General features: G+C 51.0%; 1 protein-coding gene across 2 annotated transcripts in view; it reads left to right on the forward strand.

The window, feature by feature from the left end:
- Positions 1-9,262, forward strand: part of ANO10 (anoctamin 10) — a 262,387-nt gene extending 253,125 nt beyond the window's left edge. The window contains exon 13 of one of the 2 annotated variants that reach the window (XM_017876324.1): positions 8,618-9,256. In XM_017876324.1, coding sequence (XP_017731813.1) covers positions 8,618-8,686 — 69 coding nt within the window. In that variant the 3' untranslated portion in view covers positions 8,687-9,256. Of the gene's footprint in view, positions 1-8,617 lie in introns of both variants that reach the window. The other variant, XM_017876325.1, reaches the window with a different exon arrangement.
- The last annotated feature ends 9,861 nt before the right edge of the window (positions 9,263-19,123 follow it).

The raw sequence follows: 19,123 nt of genomic DNA on the forward strand, positions 1-19,123 counted from the left end.
TGTTTGTATTTTTAGTAGAGACAGGGTTTCACCATGTTGGCCAGGCTGGTCTCAAACTCCTGACCTCAGGTGATCCACCTGCCTTGGCCTCCCAAAGTGCTGGGATCACCATCATGAGCTACTGCACCCACCCAAAAAAAATGATTCTTGCAGTTTTTTTGTTCGTTTTTTGAGACAGAGTTTCACTTTGTCACCCAGGCTGGAGTGCAGTGGTGCAATCTCGGCTCACTGCAACCTCTGCCTCCCGGGTTCATGTGATTCTCCTGCCTCAGCCTGGGATTACAGGTACCTGCCACCGCGCCCGGCTAATTTTTGTATTTTTAGTAGAGACGGGGTTTCACTATGTTGGCTAGGCTGGTCTTGAACTCCTGACTTCAAGTCATATGCCCACCTTGGCCTCCCAAAGTGCTAGGATTACAGGCATGAGCCACCATGCCCGGCTGATTCTTAAAGTTTTAAACACTCTTTAATATCTTGCTAAAATGTGTGCATATAGATCAAGATAAGGTTAACCTAGTGTATCTGGAGCCAGGCTGCCATGGTTTCAGAGATTTAGCAGAAGCAGGAAATCTGAGCCAGGTGTGACAAGACAAAATTGGATTCACACCAATAATTCAGAGATACTTACAAGACCTCGTGGATTGGAGGTGTGATCCAGTTGAATCTGAATCTCAAAGCACAGGTGACCCCGGTGGACAGTTGGGTGATATTATTATAGTACAAAAATGAAACGTCTAGATCCGACATCAGGGCAGGGGCAGGGCAGCCTGCAGGTTAGGAGCCAGCTCTGGAGCCAGACAGCCTGGGCTAAAACCTGCTATAACCTGGTGCAAGTTTCTCAACCTTTCTGTGCCTCTGTTTTTTCTTTAAAATGATAATGGTATGTCTCTCATAGGGTGGTTATGAGGAGTAAATCAAATGTGCATAGCGTTTAGAACAGTGCCTGGCATGCAATGTGATGTAAGTGTTGGTCACTATAAATTTAAATTACACACAGGTAATATAGCAGACATTAAAAGTTATATCAACAAAGGAGGTAAAAAAGAGGTTTTGCTGTACAAGAGCGATTAGAAATGTAGGAAATGGGGAGGTAAGTAGCCAAGATTGGCATGAACCTGGCACAGGGAACCCTAGGAAGCATAGGACTGATACCCAGACCCACGGGCCTGAGCCCTACAGCCTGCAGGAACCATCTAGATGGGTGCGTCCACTCCGTGCTGCAGCCTGGGGGTTATGCAGAAGGGTCTGTTGGATTAGTTACTAGGTGATTTCATGTATATTTGGGGTATCCATAACTTGGAGAAAATATCAGTGCCCACTGAGAGAACATGAAAGGACAGAGGGGATGAGCAGTCCTGGTGAGGGCTTGCTGCCCCAACAACATTTTCCAGACCCAGGGAGGTTGGTCCATTTTGCTTGGTCATTTTGTGTTAGCATCCAGCTCTTTCTGGCCACCTGTGGAACCTCATGGCCTGTAGCATTGGCAGGTGTGTGAGGAGTCCAACAGCCCAGATTTGGGAGGTGGCTGTAGTTAATCAGACATGACTAGCTCCCTTTTCCAGAAGCGTCAGGAAAAGTGTGTGCCTGGGGGTGGCTGGAAAGCCAACCTCTGGCTTCTGTGGGCTCCTCACTCTCCATGGGAAGTAATTTGCAGTCTCACAATATCTCCTTTCAAAGTCCTTTAACTTCTGCTTTGGGAAATTTTGCTCTGAAACCCAGACGTGTAGAGAAAACAGGGCTCAAAAAATCATTTGAGAAACAGACATTACACCTTTGTTTCCCCTTTTTGAACTGACATCCACCCACCCCACGGTCAGCTCATGCAGTTAATGGACTATGTCGTAGACTCCCTCATATGTCTCCTGTTGCGTGAGCGGGAGCGTTTCTGGAGTGGGGATTTGATTTTCTTGGAGGAGTCTTTGTTTCTAGCTGGGACCAAGCTGATTATTTGGCACCATCCTTCTCCCACACAGGTGTAACTGCAGACCACCTTCCCCTTCACCAGAGCCACATCTGAGCTTGCTAACCATGATTTCTGTCACACTTCCCCGCCACCCCACCCCGACCCTCACCCAGCTTGAGCTTGCTAGCCATGATTTCTGCCACCCACCCCTCACCCAGCTTCTGAGTCAAAACCTTAGGCTGGGACCCAAATCTGCACTGTTACCAGGGCAGGTAGCTGTTGGGAACCCTGAAACCCGGTGCTTCTGACATAAAGCCCATGCTACTGGTGTGTTTTCTGTGATCCCATACATGGGACTGACCAATTCGTGGGCCATAGCATGATGCTGACTTCAAGAACTTGAATATGTGTTACATGAGAAAAGAGGCTTTTCGCTTTCATACACATGAAAAAAGAGGCTTTACAAGTTCATCAGAATTACACTGAGGTTACTGGCTAAATTAGAATTTCTCTGGCTGCTACTGCAGGCTGCAAGCTGGTCCCTCTTCCAGTTTTCATGGAGCATCAACTCAGTGCCAGGCACTGTCATAGGCCCTGGGGTCTAGTCATGGCCCTGCTCTCTGGAGACCACATACCAGGAAGGATACAACATTTAAGACAGAAAAGAAAATCTGCAAATAAACAATGAATAAACCAGATGGTAATGAGAGGAGTGCAGGAATTGAAATAGAGGGATGGGATGGTGACAGGAGAGGAGGAAATAGAGGGATGAGGAAGAGACAGGCTGAGGACTGAGTGGCAGAAAGGAGTTGCCAGCAAAGCTCAGGCAGGGCAGGCAAGCCTGGTTGGAGGGAGCTGGTGGCTGGAGCAGAAGCAAGGCTGGAGTGCAGGGCAGCAGGGTACGAGGATGAGAGACAAGAAGGGATGAACTGCAGTCCCCAGCATGGTGGGGACCGGGGACCTTGGAGTGGCGTACTACAGCCCCCCATTTAAAACCCTGCTTGGGCTGCCTTGGGACAACAGTGGGACGGTCTGGGGTGCAGTCTCAGTGCAGGCAGGGGCACAGCCTTGAGGAGGGAGGCAGGAGCAGTGGGTGTGTGACAGGTAGAGGCACTGGACTGGGGGAGCAGGCATCCGCAGAGATGGCCGAAGTTCCACGGTCTGAGATGCTGGCTGGTGGTGGCACTGCTTCCTGAGATGGGGACAACTGGAGAAAGACTGGCTGGGGTGGGAGGTGGGAGCTGGAGCACTGGCACTTGTGGTTGCCCGCAAGTCTTACATTTTTACATTTTGTCAAGTATTAAAATGAAGCAACAATCAGAGGGAGAGGTGGGTGTAACTCCCTCCAGGACTGCGTGGTGGGCTGCTGTAGGCACCTTCTTGCCCCTCTACTCACTGCTGTCGTGGCTGGTTAGAGCCTTATGGCATCACCAAGCCCAGACAGCCTTGGACTTTTTTTGTTGTTGTTGAGACGGAGTCTCGCTCTGTCGCCCAGGCTGGAGTGCAGTGGTGCGATCTCAGCTTACTGCAAGCTCCGCCTCCCAGGTTTACTCCATTCTCCTGCCTCAGCCTCCCGAGTAGCTGGGACTACAGGCGCCTGCCACCTCGCCCGGCTAGTTTTTTTGTATTTTTTAGTAGAGACGGGGTTTCACTGTGTTAGCCAGGATGGTCTCGATCTCCTGACCTCGTGATCTGTCCGTCTCGGCCGCCCAAAGTGCTGGGATTACAGGCTTGAGCCACCGCGCCCGGCCAGCCTTGGACTTTTTAATCATTGTATTATGATATTTTCAGAACACTGTTTGAGGTAAACTTTCCAATAGAGATAACAAATAAAGTCTTTGTGAAAATAGGTGCTTCAGAAGCCCCACTCTCCTTTTTTGTCTAAATTGTCAGGCTTGATTTTTGCCCTGACTCTAGTTGTATGTCCTCAATAAGCTGTGTAGCTTTGTGAGTCCCCAGGGCCATGTCACTGACACCTGTAGAGAAGCCTGTGCTTGTTGCAAGGCGTGAATAATGGGTGTGTGCACAGCTTGAGTGGAGGAGGCTCAAAGTTGATCCTCCCTTCTTCCCTGCCATTCCCCTTCTCAGGGAGACTTGGAGGGTGGCTTCGTTTCAGGTAGTGGCTCTCCACCTCACCTGCATGTTAGAATCACTTGGGAATCTTTGAAAAGCCCCTGTGCCCAGGCCACACTTAGGTGCATTAAATCAGATTTTGGGTGGGGGAATGGGAATGGGTGATCATGATGCTCTGTTCTCAGGCCTGCACACCTAAGGCTAGGGTGGGCCAGGGGAGCCAGGTGCTGCTGCTGGGCTGAACTGAACTGGCCTAGAACTCCATTCCCAGACACCCTACGTGGCCACCGGCCTGGCTCCATCCCAGCCACTGCACCCTGCACTCAGAGGACATGAACGGTGAGGCCACTAGTGAACAGTAACTGATGACACATGGGATTTTTCTATCCTTCAGTCAAGGGCTCCCCAGACAGATTCCTTCTGTAGGTCGTGGTTTGGGAGGGGGACAGGGGTGAGAAGGGGTAATGGAGTAGTTGCTAGTAGATTTCAAATTGAGCAGGAGATGTAATCAAATGGTAGTGATTCCCTGAATGCTATGAATAGAAGGATCCTAAAGTTTATTGTGGGCTCAGCCAGAGGGAGTCTCTGCTACAGGGCTGGGAGGGAGAAGGAGCCATTTCAGGTTCATGGTGTCCACCGTGGTTATCACAAGTCTATGGAGTCCACCGTGGCCATTCCAGGTCTGTGGGAAGCGTTGCAATTCTCAGAAAGTTTTCTGTACTTCTCCACAGAGAAAAGGGGATCCAGTCACCCAGTCTTCCTCAGGTCAAGCTGTGCATTTGGCCAACACACTTAATGACTGGGTTCCTATTATAACCATTAGTAATCATGATGCAAAAAATTAGTGCTTTTTAAAGAATAATTTGGAGCATGGATGTTTTAATGAGTCACAAGTTAGGGGAAAATTCCATTCTCTCTCCATTTTGATACTTTTTTGGAGAAGTTGTCAGCTCTATTATCTTGCTTATATTTTTATGAAGGTTTTAATTTAAGGATCCCCAAAGAAGCCAGGTTTTTTTTAAGGGGATAATGTTGCTCACTCCCACCCCACCCACCCTCCAGCCAGGTTTGTTAAGGAGAAGAAGCCAAAGAGCTGAGCTGCCAGAGGCAGCCTGGTGCCTAGGCACTGCCCAGCCCGCTCAGCCGGAGCCTGCAGTGTGGCCTGGGAGAAACCTGTTTCACCCCTTGTGGCCCAAGCTTGCTTGTTTGTGAAAGGTGACCGACAACAAATCAGAGATTTGCAAGCCTGTGATAGCCAGTGGAAAAACTCAAGGGCTCGTTAAAAATTCGAGTCTGGGGCCCACTGTAGGGCCTGCATTTAACCAGGTCTCAGGATTCTTAAGTGGCCATGAGACTGTTCAAGTTTCTTTCCTAATCATAAATGTTGTGATCCTGACGTCGCTTCTGCCAGTGCTCCCACTTCCCCATCGGGGAGGGTGTGGGAAGTGCTCTTGGACCAGGACTGTGGTTAGGGCTCAGCCTCCTCTTCACCAGGAGGGCAGGTTTGCATCACAGTCACTACAGGGAAGACAAATGAGATATTCTTGTTGTAAGTCGCATGACCCCGTACTGAGGGTTACAGACTCAGATAGCAATTAGTTTACCTAAGAGAAACTATCTTAGGGCCAGTCAGCCAGTAATGAGTATCTGTGGCTCTGACTCCATTTGCAGCCAAGGGAGGTAGAGGCCTGCCCCATTTACACAGAAAAGGTGTGGGTGTCAGCAGCCACTGACTTCATGACAATTTAACTTGTCTCAGCAAAGCAGGCTGTTGCAGCTCATTTCCTCCAAATCACTTGGGTTTTTCTTTGGACTTTAGCTGCAGGTTTTAATTTCTGGTTCTGCCATTGGCTTAGGGTCTCCCAGCTGGAGACTGTGGGCACAGGCAACCCAGGGAGTCGAGTTGAGCCCCCCTCCATACCATGGCCGTGGGAAGGACAGTGCCCTTGGAAGGAAATCACCTGGTCTGCCACTGCCCTGTAGAGGCCCTGGGAGCACAGCCTTCCTGTCCCCTCCTGCTCTCCTGGCTGCCAAGTTCGCCTTGAGACATCCCATGGCCCTGGCCCAACTTGGGGATCACAGAACTCCAGTGAGGCTTGATCATTCATGGCTTTAAAAGAAGCCTTGCTCCAGGGCAGGTGAAGGAAAGAGCAGAAATGTGCAAATGGCTCCTGCCTGGCCTGAGGCAAGGGAGGACTGGAGGGTCCCTGGCCATTCTTTCTACCTTTGCCACCAGCAGGGCAGTTCAGCACAGATGACCTTGTGACCTCGCAGACATCCTCAGGCTCTTAGGTGCTGCCCTGAGCAAGGCAGGCACTGCAGGTGGGAGGAGCCCAGTCAAGTGAGTTCTGAGTTCCTTCCCCGAACTTGGGTGAAGCCCCCAACCCTGGGCCTGAGAGAAGGGGCTGTGGCCCTGAAGAAGCCCCCCATGGGCACATCAGTTATAAGGACAAGTGGGGGGCACCACAGAACCAGCCCCAGGAAGTGAGACAAAAGTCACATTGGGTTTGGTCATTCAGAGAAGGCCCATCCACCCTGGCTACTGTGGAGCAGGGGGCCCCTCCCAGAGAGCTGCTGGATGCTTCTGTGCCTGACCTCACGGGGCTTCCAGCCACACATGCCTTGAAAGGAGCCTCAAATGCTCCCATTTTTATTTTATTCCCCATGTGGAATGCCAGGGAAATGTGGCTGCAAGGTTCTGTGACAAGCTGGGGAATGTTCTGTCTTCATTATTGTTTTAGTTTAGCTAAATTTCCTGGGCACAGTGGCTCATGCCTGTAGTCCTAGCTACTTGGGAAACTGAGGCAGGAGGATCCCTTGAGCCCAGGAGTTCAAGGCTGCAGTGTGATCATGCCTCAGCACTCCAGCCTGGGCAATAGAATAAGACCCTCTTAAAAAAAAAAAAAAAAAAAGACATTTTAAAAGTCGTATAAGTATTAAATGATAACAGCTAGAAGAGTCTGCAGTGAACCTGGGCTGAAATACTACAGTTTTTATTTATGGTGACATTTTATATCTGTAGTTAATAGCATGGGTTTGTGGGAAGACCTGAAATGTTAGTAATGGAAGAGGTAGCAGATGCAAAAAACTCTGGGGAGACTTTTATAGGGCCTGGCAGTTCAGCCTCTCTAGGTGTGTGAACTATTAATCAAACCATCTCTATCCCCCTGGCAGGATGAAGGTTATAGAAATCTTACAGTGGTGGGTCATTTGGACAGGGCATGTCCCTGGGCCCGTGTTAACTCCTGTGTCTACCCCCTACTCCGGGCCTGCTGAAATGCTGTGGCCCCTGCAGAAAGAACCCTCTCACCCCCACTGCTGATAAACTGGTCACCTTGACTCTCTGTAGCCCCCTTTCTTATCAAAAGTCATCTCCTAAGCCCTGCTTCGACATGGATAAGAAAGGGCCAGCCAGTCCCCTCCCCAAGCCAAATGCAGAGGGCTCAGCTTCCAGGAGCCATCACTGAGCTGCCCCATGGGAGACAGGCCAGGCTCAGAAAACAGGAGAATGGTCAGGAGTTGAGAGCGCCTTCCTGAGGTACTGCAGAGCTAAAGGCTCCTTAGAAGGGTAAGTTAAAGCAGCAGACAAGGGCTTTGGATAGACAGCCTATGAAAGTGGCTTCTCCCACTGAAAGCCACAGGGAGCGTGGTATTGCTTCCAGCCCTGTGTGGCCCTCGGGGCTCTCAAGATGAGTAGCCAGGTACTGGGGGCACCAGCCACGTTTGCACTCAAGAGTTTTGTTTTTCCATAAGTGAATCACTGTTATCGAAAATCTGTTTGAAGCCAACTTCCACAGTATTATAGTTATTCATTTATTCAACAAATAGGGCAGAGCTGCAGTGGTGTTTTCTAGCCACAAAACCGAAGTGTCTGGGAGCTTCGGGGCTGGGGTAGGGGAAGGTAGGAGCAGCAGAACTGCCCCTCACACTGCTGCCTGACTTGTGGGCACAGGCTCTCCCTTCTGACACCTCCCTGGAAGTCTCCCATCCTGCCCTCCAGGAGGGTGCCTCTATCTTGATGTCACCCTCACAGAGACTTAATGGGTTGTTCCCAGTGAGGATGGGGGTGGAGGGGTGAGGGTAAGTCCTGTGGCTGTACTAGGGACAAAAGGCTGGTGAGAAACATCTGATGATTTCGGGCATCTGTTCTGTGCCAGGAACTTCGTGGACAACAATACTTGCACCCGCCCTGCAAAATATGCACTGTTGCTCTCACTGCAGATTTGGAAACTCCGGCTCAGCGAGGTCAAACTGCCAGGGTCGCTCAGTGCACAGGGGCAAAGCAAGCACTTGGTCCCAAGCCTATGCCCCGTCCTCTCTCAGGCTCTGTCCCCCTATTCCTCTCATCCTGGCCATCCAGGGAGGAGACACCAGCTGCTTCTCATTTCAGTGTCCTTAAAATCCCTGCTGGTCTGAGCTCACACAGTGCAACATTGCATTTCCACCACACCAACTGCCTGCCATCTACTCAGAGTCAGACCCAGGGACTTGCTGGAAGCTGCAGGCAGCATCAGAGTCACCACTTCCCTGGGGTCAAAGGCGCTGGCCAGGCTTCCACAGAGAGCAGAGGCCTCTGCCACTACTTAGGTGCCACTACTTAGGCTTCTGTGGCTCACCTGGTGTCCTATTTTCTCTTAACAGCAAATGAAGCTCGTGACTGAGAACCTGAAAGAGGAACCAAAGGAAAGCGGGAAGGAGAAGGCAACCTGAGTGCCCGGTGTGCCCAGCTGCCTGTTGGCAGAGGCCTGTGTCTGTGCCACACCCACCACGGTGGGGGGGGGGGTACCCAGGGCAGCATCGTGGCTCCTGAACCTAGACCCAATGCTTAGCCAAATGAAGTGGCTCCCATGTGACAAGCACCCATCTCAGTTTCGCAGTGGCCCAGCTCAGGATCCTTGGCAGTTCCTGGCAGTTCCCCCAGCCCCACCCTGTCTGTTCCTTCCCAGTTCCTTCCCAGGCCCCACACACTGCTCCAGCTGCCAACTTTGCTGCAAAGCCACTGCCGCCCTTGAGCCTCTCACCATGAGTGAGCCACCAGCTCTCCATGTTCCCCTCACAGCAGTGTCACTCCCAGCCCCACCATGGCCCAGCGACCTGTGGACAGGTTGGGGATGGGGTGTGTGCCCACTGTGCTCATCACAGGAGCCTCAGTTGAGAGCAGGGTACAGTAAGGCAGTGCTTCCCATGCTGGACCTCTTTCCTGGTTCTCTTTTGCAGTATGTTAACAGACCCTTTATCAACATAAACAATAGTAACTGAGCTATTAAAGGCAACCTCTCTGACTCCTGTTGCCCACATGGGGACTGCAGTGGGCTTCCCTGTTCTGAAACAAGCATGGGTGAGGTCACTGAAGGTGGAGCGGTGAGATCAGGAGCCCAGGGTGAGGGGCTTGGCTAGAGGCCAGGCACCAAAGCTCGTTGCTGAAAACTAGGCCATTTTTGAGAACTGCTGCTGCTGGTGGTGCCTGCCTACAGGGACACTAGGGCTTTCAAATGCAGGGTGTACCCATGGTGCCAAGCCAAGAGCCAGCAGCCACTCCTGGTGCCCTTCCCTGGGCTTGGGCTTGCAGAGAAAAGGGTCCTCCTTGCCCAGTGGTGGTGCCCACCTCCCTAGCTGTGTCCATGGACTGCCTGCATTCACAAGCACAAGCCCACGTATACAGCCCTTCCCACCGGTGCTGGCTATCCTGCTGCAGCCAAGATGCTGCAGACCCGTGGGCACCTCCACTCGGACAGCAGCAGATGCCCTGGCCCACCCGGAGAAGGTGAAGAGCGGGGAGGGCCGCCTTGCTTCACCTTCTGGTTGGCAGAGGCCTGTTTGCCTCAACTCAGGAGTCAGGCACCTTGATCCCTCCCCCACCTCAGAGATGGGGCAGCCTCCTCAAGCCAGCTCAAGCACCACTTGTCTTTGGAGGTCCCGACTCTCCCTGTCTGCCCCTTCATGGGTGTTTGTGTTGGTCCTGCGAGCCCATCCTGTTTTCCACAGTGGACACGGGTCAGTGAGTTTTGCCCCTGCTCTTACATAGGATGAGCCACTCCAGGGCCTTGTTATTCAGTGGTTGTTCAGTGTTTGATGGACAATTTTTAGAACAGGCTCATGTTTTGAAATGTTAGTGAGTGGCAGCCACCAATATAGGCCTGAGTCTTGAGACCCCAGGATCTTTACTCCGTTTCAGCCTGGGTGCCTGTGTTTGCTGGGAAAGGAGAAAGTTGAAATGGCGCCCATGGCACCAGCTCTTGGTGTCGCCCCATCCCCCAGAGCCCGGCTTTGGGAGTCAGTCGCATGAATGCAGTTGGTTGTGAACCAGTGGGTCCTGGATGCCCGGAACATCAAGCCACCGAATCACTTGCGCCTGCAGGGCCGCGGAGCCAGACAGCCTCTTCCCAGCACTGTGACTGTGCCCTTCCCAGAAGCTGCCCATCTGCCCTTCCTCAGCGTCTGATTGGACACAACTACACCGCTGAACTAAGCCTCAGCCAGTCACTGCACAGGGGAGAACGGGACCCTCCAATGAGGCCAGACCTCAGGCACAAGGCCACGGGAGAGGGTGGATGTGGAACCAATCGGGTTGTGTCAAGAGGAATATTGGCAGGAGGGGGAGGTTGTGGCAGTTTGCTAGGCTCTAGCTGGCTGGAGGTGTGGCGAGTTCCTCTCTGTATTCCCCGGGCTGTCATGGATGCCATCTAGCACGCTGCAGGTGCTCAGGACTCAGTGGCATAGTTGGAAGTAGGGGTAGAGGAACAGCGTGTCTGCTGCTCCACATTCTGTAGCTCCCTCGTATCTAAGTTGGACTGAGGAAGACATCTAGGCCGATGCCGTCACACCCTGGCCTCACACAACCATTCCCTGCGGTCACGGTCTCCGCCTGGAATCCTGGCGGGTCCCCCCTCCCTGCAGCTCACTTCATCCCCCAGCCCTTCTGGCCACTGGCTCGCCCACTGTTCTCTTGTCGCTGGCCTCACCTCAGCCTCAGATCCAACCCCACCACACCCCCGAGAGCCTCTTGAGGTCCCCCTCTCCCCGGCAGTGCTGCCTTAGGGCTCCTAGTGACCCCGCCCAAGAGAACTTACCCACTCTGACCACCCAGTTCCCCTGACACCCCTGAGGACTCCAGAGGGTGAAACCCCTACCCCACCCCACCCAACGATTCCAGCCCGCCTTCCTCCATGACTTCCAAGAGCTAGGAGGCACCTGCTTGCGTGAACAGACGTGGACACCAGAGGTACCAGCCCCGCGCCTGGCCAAGAAAAGTGCCCAGAGGCAGAGCAGCCAAGAGTCAGGAAGCTGAGACTGCAGCGGCCCCTGAGGGACGGACGGGCAGGTAGGAAGGGCTTCGTAACCCCTGTCCAAACACCTCATGGCTCAGAGGAGGGAGGCCCACGCCAGGGAACCACAGGAGACTGAACCCAGGTATTTGGACCCCAGGCCCAGAGCTCTCCCGGGCACCAGACAGCTTCCAAGGAGGACAGCTGGAGAGCAGCTGTGGGGCAGGGTGTGGGAAAATAACCTCGGCCACCCATGGGAGGCCCCAGTAAGTTGAGCATAGGCCCCGTTCTCAAGCGCAAGCCCGTTCTGCCTGCGGCCTCAGAGAAGGGTTCCCAGGGAGCTGCCCCCGGCAAGTTGCTCAGACTAGCTCTACGCGCCCCGCGGCTCCTGGGGTATTTGCGCAGACGGCCATGCCCGAGCGCTCCTGCCTTACCTCAAAAGTGGCCAGGGATGCATCCCTAACCTGCCTCCCTCAAGCCATGAGATACAAGCTGTCTCCAAGTCCCACAGATTGTCACTGGGACTTGACCCCAGTTGGGGTTTGGCGGCAGGTCTAATTCACTTCACAGCCCAACTCCTCTCTCACACAACCAGCCCAGACCGTGTTGAGCCCTGGGCCGTGACGTTTCCTAGGTGCCCTCCCCATGGGGGAGGACTATCCCACTCCACACAGGCGGCTCCTTTCACTCTCCAGGGCACTAAAGCCCCACACAGAGGCCAATAGAAACCCCAGAGCATCCCAGGGCTGCAGCCTCGGGGCAGGGGGATCAGGCGGTGGACCCCTCCTCCTCACAGTAGCCACATTGCCATACTCCCCATTAGCAGCTCAAAAACTCAGACTTGAGAACGAATCTTTATTTTAGCAGCTTCACTAGCAAATAAGCAAATGCTCATGGCCAACCAGTCCTGCAGCAAAGCTAGACAGCCAAGTGCCCTCTGGGTCACAGTTGCCTCAGCTGTCCCCATTTAATAGAGGAACCCTGAGGTTTGCAGGGTTCAAGTGATTTCTCCACAGCCCATGTCCACCCACATCTGTCCTTTGCCATCTCTGCCAAGCCCCACTACCCCACAGCCTCTGCCCAGCACCTGAGACCCGTGTTCCCAGACTCAAACCCTGCGGCTCCTGCCCTTCTTCCAGCACGAAAGTAGCAACAGGAAGGAGGAAGGCCAAAGGCCACACACTGAGGACCGAAGGGTCCAGACTGGTCCTTACTAAGTTTTAAGAACCCCATGACCCTGCAAGGACAGTGCCTGGCCAGTGCCTTGATAAACAGCCAGACAGTGTGGGCCTTGGGGAACTTCTTGCCAGTAGCTGGGTCTACAAAGCTGCCAAGCTCCAGGCCTCCCCGCATGTGCTCCACGCCCCATCCAAGGGACCTGACAGGAGAGAAGGAACCTGACAGAACCTGGAGCCTCCAGCACCTCCAGGAGCCCAACAGGACACAGCCAGGGCAGCTGTGTCCTCAGGCTTGGGAACACCCTTCTGTCCCAACCACAAGAGGGGCCACAGTCACTTGAGGGGAAGGAAGATGCTTTTCCTGGTCCTGAGAAGGGACCCAGTCAAGTAGGCACCATGGAAGGGTGTGGGGAGCCGCTCATCCCAACCCTCTAAGAGTCAAAGTTAGGAGGTCTCATGAGCTAGCCCAGGGCCCTAATCAAGACCTGAACCCAGCCTGGCTGGGGCCAGGCTCAGCAACAGCCTCATGTTCCTCTGAGCGTTGCCACAGACCCCTGGAGAGCATCGTCTAGACCTTGTTCCATGCAGATGCCCAGTGCCACCACCCAGGCCTGAGAAGCCACATGGTGATGGTTTGGCCCAGGAATCTGTATGTTTGACAATGCCGGCATCAGATGCTGTTGCACACTGAAATCTGAGAACCATAGCAGGGTAAAGGGCCTTGCTGATTTCTGCCCAGGAGCAGCTGATGCTAAAGGCCCCTGCAGAGCCAGCCTCCTTCCCTGCTGACTTGTCACCATGGGGGCAGGTCTGGGGTGCTTCTATGGGGCTGTCAGGGATCTAGAGCCACAAGTATCCTGGGCCTGAACAGGATCCAAGGCAGAAACGAGTAACAAGGTGCGGGACCCAAGAGACCAGCTTCCTCCCTACCTGGCGTTGGATGACTGACATCTTCCACCACCCTCTGTAAGCCTTGGAGATTCTTGGGCAATTCAGAGATGGCAGCAGTCTCCACTCAGGAGGGAGGAGACCCTTGGCTTCCTGCTGATTGGTATGTGGGGGCCTCACATGATAGAAAAGGGAGGTCTGGTGAAGTTTGTCCCCTAAGTTTGTGGTACAGATCACGCTGATTGCATTTGGCTCAAGAAAGGTGGCCTCCTCGCTAGATCTTAAAGTGCTGGTGAATTTCTTCAGTGAAAGGGGAAAACAGTGGCACAGAGCACATGGATTATGAGGCTCCTTCACTTGTATTATTCCCACCCACCCATTATTACCTCCTGTTTTCACCTGGGAGTCCCACAGCCCAGGGGGTGGATAGATGCAGTCACCACAAGAAGTGGGGGCAGAGCTTTGATAAATCCAGGCCAGCTGACCCTCTGTGGGGGAAAGGAAAACACACCCCCAAGTCTCCCAGGGCCCAGGCCTGGGCAACCAGATGAGGTGTGAAGGGCTTCTGGCCAAATCATCAAATTAAAGTGTGCTCAGTACAAGGAAAATCACTGTATATTTCTGAAAAATTAACCAGAAGGGCAACAGTAGGGTAGACGTGGATACGTGGATGTGTACCTCCCTTTACATAACTGTCTGGCTTAGAAAACAGAAACCAAAGGTGTCTCCATCCTAAGGAAGACTGAAGAGCAACTCAACGTCACCTCTACCTCCCCTTCCCAGAACACAAGGCCACAAACTGGCACCCAGAGTTTGTCCTAGCAAGTGGGGTCAATAAAGACAGGGAGGGCAATAGTGTGGCACAAATGACTGCTTTCTGGGAGTTGCCCGCCCTTCTGCCACCATACTGGGGTGCCCTGCCTGGTCATGGTGCCCTTGTAAGCCGTTTGCGGCAGGAGCTGCTCTCCAGCTATAAATGGCTCTGTAGCTGCTAGCATCTGCACCACAGCAGAAGGAAGAATGCAGGTTGGAATTTGCAATAATAATCTGAATCCAGTGACATGGTAGGCCTCCACCTAAAATACGTCCAGGATTTTGCTGCAATTCTTGCACAAACACGTTGATGACATTGATTCCTAATGGACAGAAGGCATCTTGGGGACCGAGAGACACTTCTTGCCTAGTTCCAATTTCCTCTCAGACAGCTGGTCCCAGGGAATGGCCATCCAGACCAGGGAAGCTTCCTAGCACTGGAATTCTTTGGGAAATGTTGTGAGCCCAGGTCTTAGCCCCTGAATCAGAATGGTTCCTCATCATGAGGTGTAAGAAGCGGCTTCACCTAATATCATCTACACGCCTACAATCTCTTAGGACCAGATGTGTCATGGAATTTTGACTTGTTCAGGTGTTAGGTAACAAGATGCATATACATGTGTTATGCAACAGCTTGAATGTGGTATAAAGTGGACTCCTATAGTCAATTGCCTTAATAATTGCTTTCCTCAGCTCTCTGTTACCAAACGGTCAAAGGCAAAGTCGAGATAGTGCCATCGTCTCACACCTCTCCCCACCCACCTGGGCAGCCTGAGGAGCGGGCTCCAGGATCAGGTTAACAGTGCATCCCTGGCCAAGACTCTTTCCTTTTCTGAGTTTCATTGCCCCCTGCAAATGAAATGCAAACAAGAGCCTGCCCTGCCCATCCCTTTCTGTGGGGTTCCATCAGAATAACATCCACATTCTCTGGCTTTTAAGACTCTGAAGTCTGCCTTTAGAAGAGGTTCACACACCATGCCTCTTTTGCTCAAGACTTTTTTTTTTTTTTTTTTTGAGACAGAGTCTCGCTCTGTCACCCAGGCTGGAGTGCAGTGGTACGATCTCAGCTTACTGCAAGCTCTGCCACCCGGGTTCACGCCATTCTCTTGCCTCAGCCTCCCGAGTAGCTGAGACTACAGGTGCCTGCCACCCTGCCCGGCTAATTTTTTTATATTCTTAGTAGAGATGGGGTTTCACCATGTTAGCCAGGATGGGTCTCGATCCCCTGACCTCATGATCCCACACCGCCTTGGCCTCCCAAAGTGCTGGGATTACAGGCGTGAGCCACCATGCCCCAGCCCTTTTTTTTTTTTTTTTTTTTTTTTTTTAGACAGAGTCTTGCTCTGCACACAGGCTGGAGTAGCAGTGGTGCATCTCGGCTCACTGCAACCTTTCGCCTCCTGGGATAAGCGATTCTCTTGCCTCAGCCTCCCAAGTAGCTGGGATTACAGGTGCCCGCCACCATGCCCCAGCTAATTTTTGTATTTTTAGTAGAGACAGCGTTTCACCATATTAGCCAGGCTGGTCTCAAACTCCTGACCTCAGGTGATCTGCCCATCTCAGTATCCCAAAGTGCTAGGATTAAAGACGTGAGCCACGTGCCCGGCCCTCCTCTGAGACTCTTGGTGGCACACAGGTCATGGGTCAGTGGACAGGCAATGAGAATTTCGGGTTGAGAGCAGCATGGGTGAGCTGGAGAGAGCTGTGGAAGGGAAGGTGTCCAGGCAGAGCCAGGGGCAGGAGCAGGGTAGCTAAGAGGGAAAGAATTCCCATTTCCAAGACCCTCCATTCCTTTCTTGAGCACCCACATGTGTTCTAACCCCCTCTCTCCTCACACTTCCAGAGAGGCCCCCACAGGACCTACTTCTAGGTTTTTTAAAAATTCCCTTCGGCCTCAGGGGGACCTCTGGCTCCCAGGCTGCAGAGCCTTTGTGAGAATTCTCAGGCTTACCTGCTGGTGTCCCACTCTCTGGCCCTCCACTCCCCACCCCCACATTTGAGTGGTCCCTGGGCTTCTGTCTCAGGCCTTTGCTGCCTTCTCTGGGCCTAAGCTCTCACCAAAGTCTCCTATTCTCAGGGGTGAGAGCATTTCCTCAATACTTGCAGAGCACAGATCTACAAAGGGATCCCTCGGTCAGGTGCAGAATCCACAGTGTAAAATGAAAATGCAATGCCCTTTTTCAAACATTCTTGAGAATTTTATCTTAGGCTGGGTGCAGTGGCTCACACCTGTAATTACAGCATTTTCGGAGGCTGAGGCAGGTTTATCACCTGAGGTCAGGAGTTCGATACCAGCCTGGGCAACACAGTGAAACCCTGTCTCTACTAAAAATACAAAAATTAGCCGGGTGTGGTGGCTCATGCCTGTAGTCCCAGCTACTCAGGAGACCGAGGTGGGAGAATCACTTGAGCCCAGGAGGTGGAGATTGCAGTGAGCTGAGATCGTGCCACCATATTCCAGCCTGGCAGAGTGAGACTCTGTCTCAAAAAATTATTTTATTTTTTAACTTTTAAGTTCAGAGGTACATGTGCAGGTTTGTCATATAGGTAAACTGTGTCATGGAGGTTTGTTGTACAATTATTTCATCACCCAGGTATTAAGCCTAGTATCTATTATTTTTCCTGTCCTCTCCTTCATCCCACCCTTCACCTTCAGGTAGGCCTCAGTGTCTGTTGTTCCCCTCTATGTGTCCATGTGTTCTCATCATTTAGCTCCCACTTGTAAGTGAGAACATGTGGTATTTGGTTTTCTGTTCCTGTGTTAGTTTACTAAGGATAACAGCCTCCAGCTCTATGCATATTGCAGCAAAAAACAAGAGCTGGTTCTTTTTTTTTTTATTGCTGTGTAGTATTCCACAGTGTATATGTACCACATTTTCTTTATCCAGTCTATCATTGATGGGCATTTAGGTTGATTCCATATCTTTGCTATTGTGAATAGTGCTACAGTGAACATAAATGTGCGTGTCTCTTTATGATAGAACGATTTATTATCCTTTGGATATATATCAAAGGTATATACCCCTTGGTATGTTAATAGTTCTGTTTTTAGCTCTTTGAGGAATTGTACTTTCCACAATGGCTGAAATAATTTACACTTCCACCCACAATGTTATATAAGAGTTTCTTTTTCTCCACAACCTCACCAGCGTCTGTTTTGACTTTTTAATAATAGCCATTCAGACTGGTGTGAGATGGTATCTCATTATGGTTTTGATTTGAATTTCTCTAATAGTCAGTAATGTTGAGCTTTTCTTCATATGCTTGTTGGCCACATGTATGTCTTCTTTTGAGACGTGTCTGTTCATGTCCTTTGCCCACATTTTAATGGGGTTGTTTTCTTCTTATAAATTTAAGTTCCTTATAGATGCTGGATATTAGACCTTTGTCAGATGCATAGTTTGTAAAAATTTTCTCCCATTCTGTAGGTTGTCTGTTTACTCTGTTGACAGCTTCTTCTGCTGTGCAGAAGCTCGTTAGTTTTATTAGATCCCATTTGTCCATTTTGTTTTGCTGCAATTGCTTTCAGCATTTTTGTCATGGAATCTTTGCCCATTCCTGTGTCCAGAATGGTATTGCCTATGTTGTCTTCTGGGGTTTTTATAGTTTTGGGTTTTACATTTAAGTCTCTGACCTGTCTTGAGTTGATTTTTGTATATGGTGTAAGGAAGGGGTCCAGTTTCAGTTTGCATCTGGCTAACCAGTTATCCCAGTACCATTTATTGAATAGGGAGTCTGTTCCCATTGCTTGTTTTTGTCAGCTTTGTCAAAGATCAGATGGTTGTAGGTGTGCAGACTTATTTGTCAGCTCTCTATTCGGTTCCACTGGTCTGTGTGTCTGTTTTTATACCAGTACCATGCTGTTTTGGTTACTGTGGCCCTGTAATATAGTTTGAAATCAGGTAGCATGATGCCTCCAGCATTGTTCTTTTTGCTTAGAATTGCCTTGGCTATTCAGGGTCTTTTTTGGTTCCATGTGAATTTTGAAATAGTTTTTTCTAGTTCTGTGAAGAAGGTCATTGGTATTTTGATAGGAATAGCATCGAACCTGTAAATTGCATTGGACAGTATGGCTATTTTAATGATATTGATTCTTCCTATCTATGAGCATGGAATGTTTTTCCACTTGTTGGTGTTATCTCAGATTTCTTTGAGCAGTGTTTTTTGTTTTTGTTTTTCAGAAGGAGTCTCACTCTGTCGCCCAGGCTGGAGTGCAGTAGTGCGATCTCGGCTCACTGCAACCTCTGAACAGTATTTTGTAGTTCTCATTGTAGAGATCTTTCACCTTCCTGGTCAGCTGTATTCTAGATATTTTACTCTTTTGTGAAAATTGTGAATGGGATTGCCTTCCTGATTCAGCTCTTGGCTTGACTATTGTTGATGTATAGGAATGCTAGTGATTTTTGTACATTGATTTTATTTCCTGAGACTGCCGAAGTTGTTTATCAGCTGAAGGAGCTTTTGGGCTGAGACTATGGGGTTTTCTAGATATAGAATCATGTGTCTGCAAACAGGGATAGTTTGACTTCTTCTCTTCTTATTTGGATGCCCTTTATTTCTTTCTCTTGACAGGACTTGCCCTGGCCAGGACCTCTAATGCTGTGTTGAATATGAGTGGTGAGAGAGGACATCCTGTCTTGTGCCAGTTTTCAAGGGAAATGCTCCAGTTTTTGTCCATTCGGTATGACACGGCTATGGGTTGGTCATAGATGGCTCTTATTATTATTATCATTATTTTTCAGATAGAGTCTCACTCTGTTGCCCAGGCTGGAGTGCAGTGGCACGATTTCCACTCACTGCAGCCTCCGCCTCCCAGGTTCAAGCAATTCTCCTGCCTCAGCCTCCCAGGTAGCTGGGGCTACAGCCACCAAATCCAGCTAATTTTTGTATTTTTAGTAGAGACGGGGTTTCACCATGTTGGCCAGGCTGGTCTTGAACTCCGTACCTCATGATCCACCAGTCACGGCCTCCCAAAGTGCTGAGATTACAGGACTGAGCCACCA

The sequence above is a fragment of the Rhinopithecus bieti genome, unplaced genomic scaffold, assembly GCF_001698545.2.
Source record: "Rhinopithecus bieti isolate Rb0 unplaced genomic scaffold, ASM169854v2 scaffold_9581, whole genome shotgun sequence".
Classification (NCBI taxonomy): domain Eukaryota; kingdom Metazoa; phylum Chordata; class Mammalia; order Primates; family Cercopithecidae; genus Rhinopithecus; species Rhinopithecus bieti.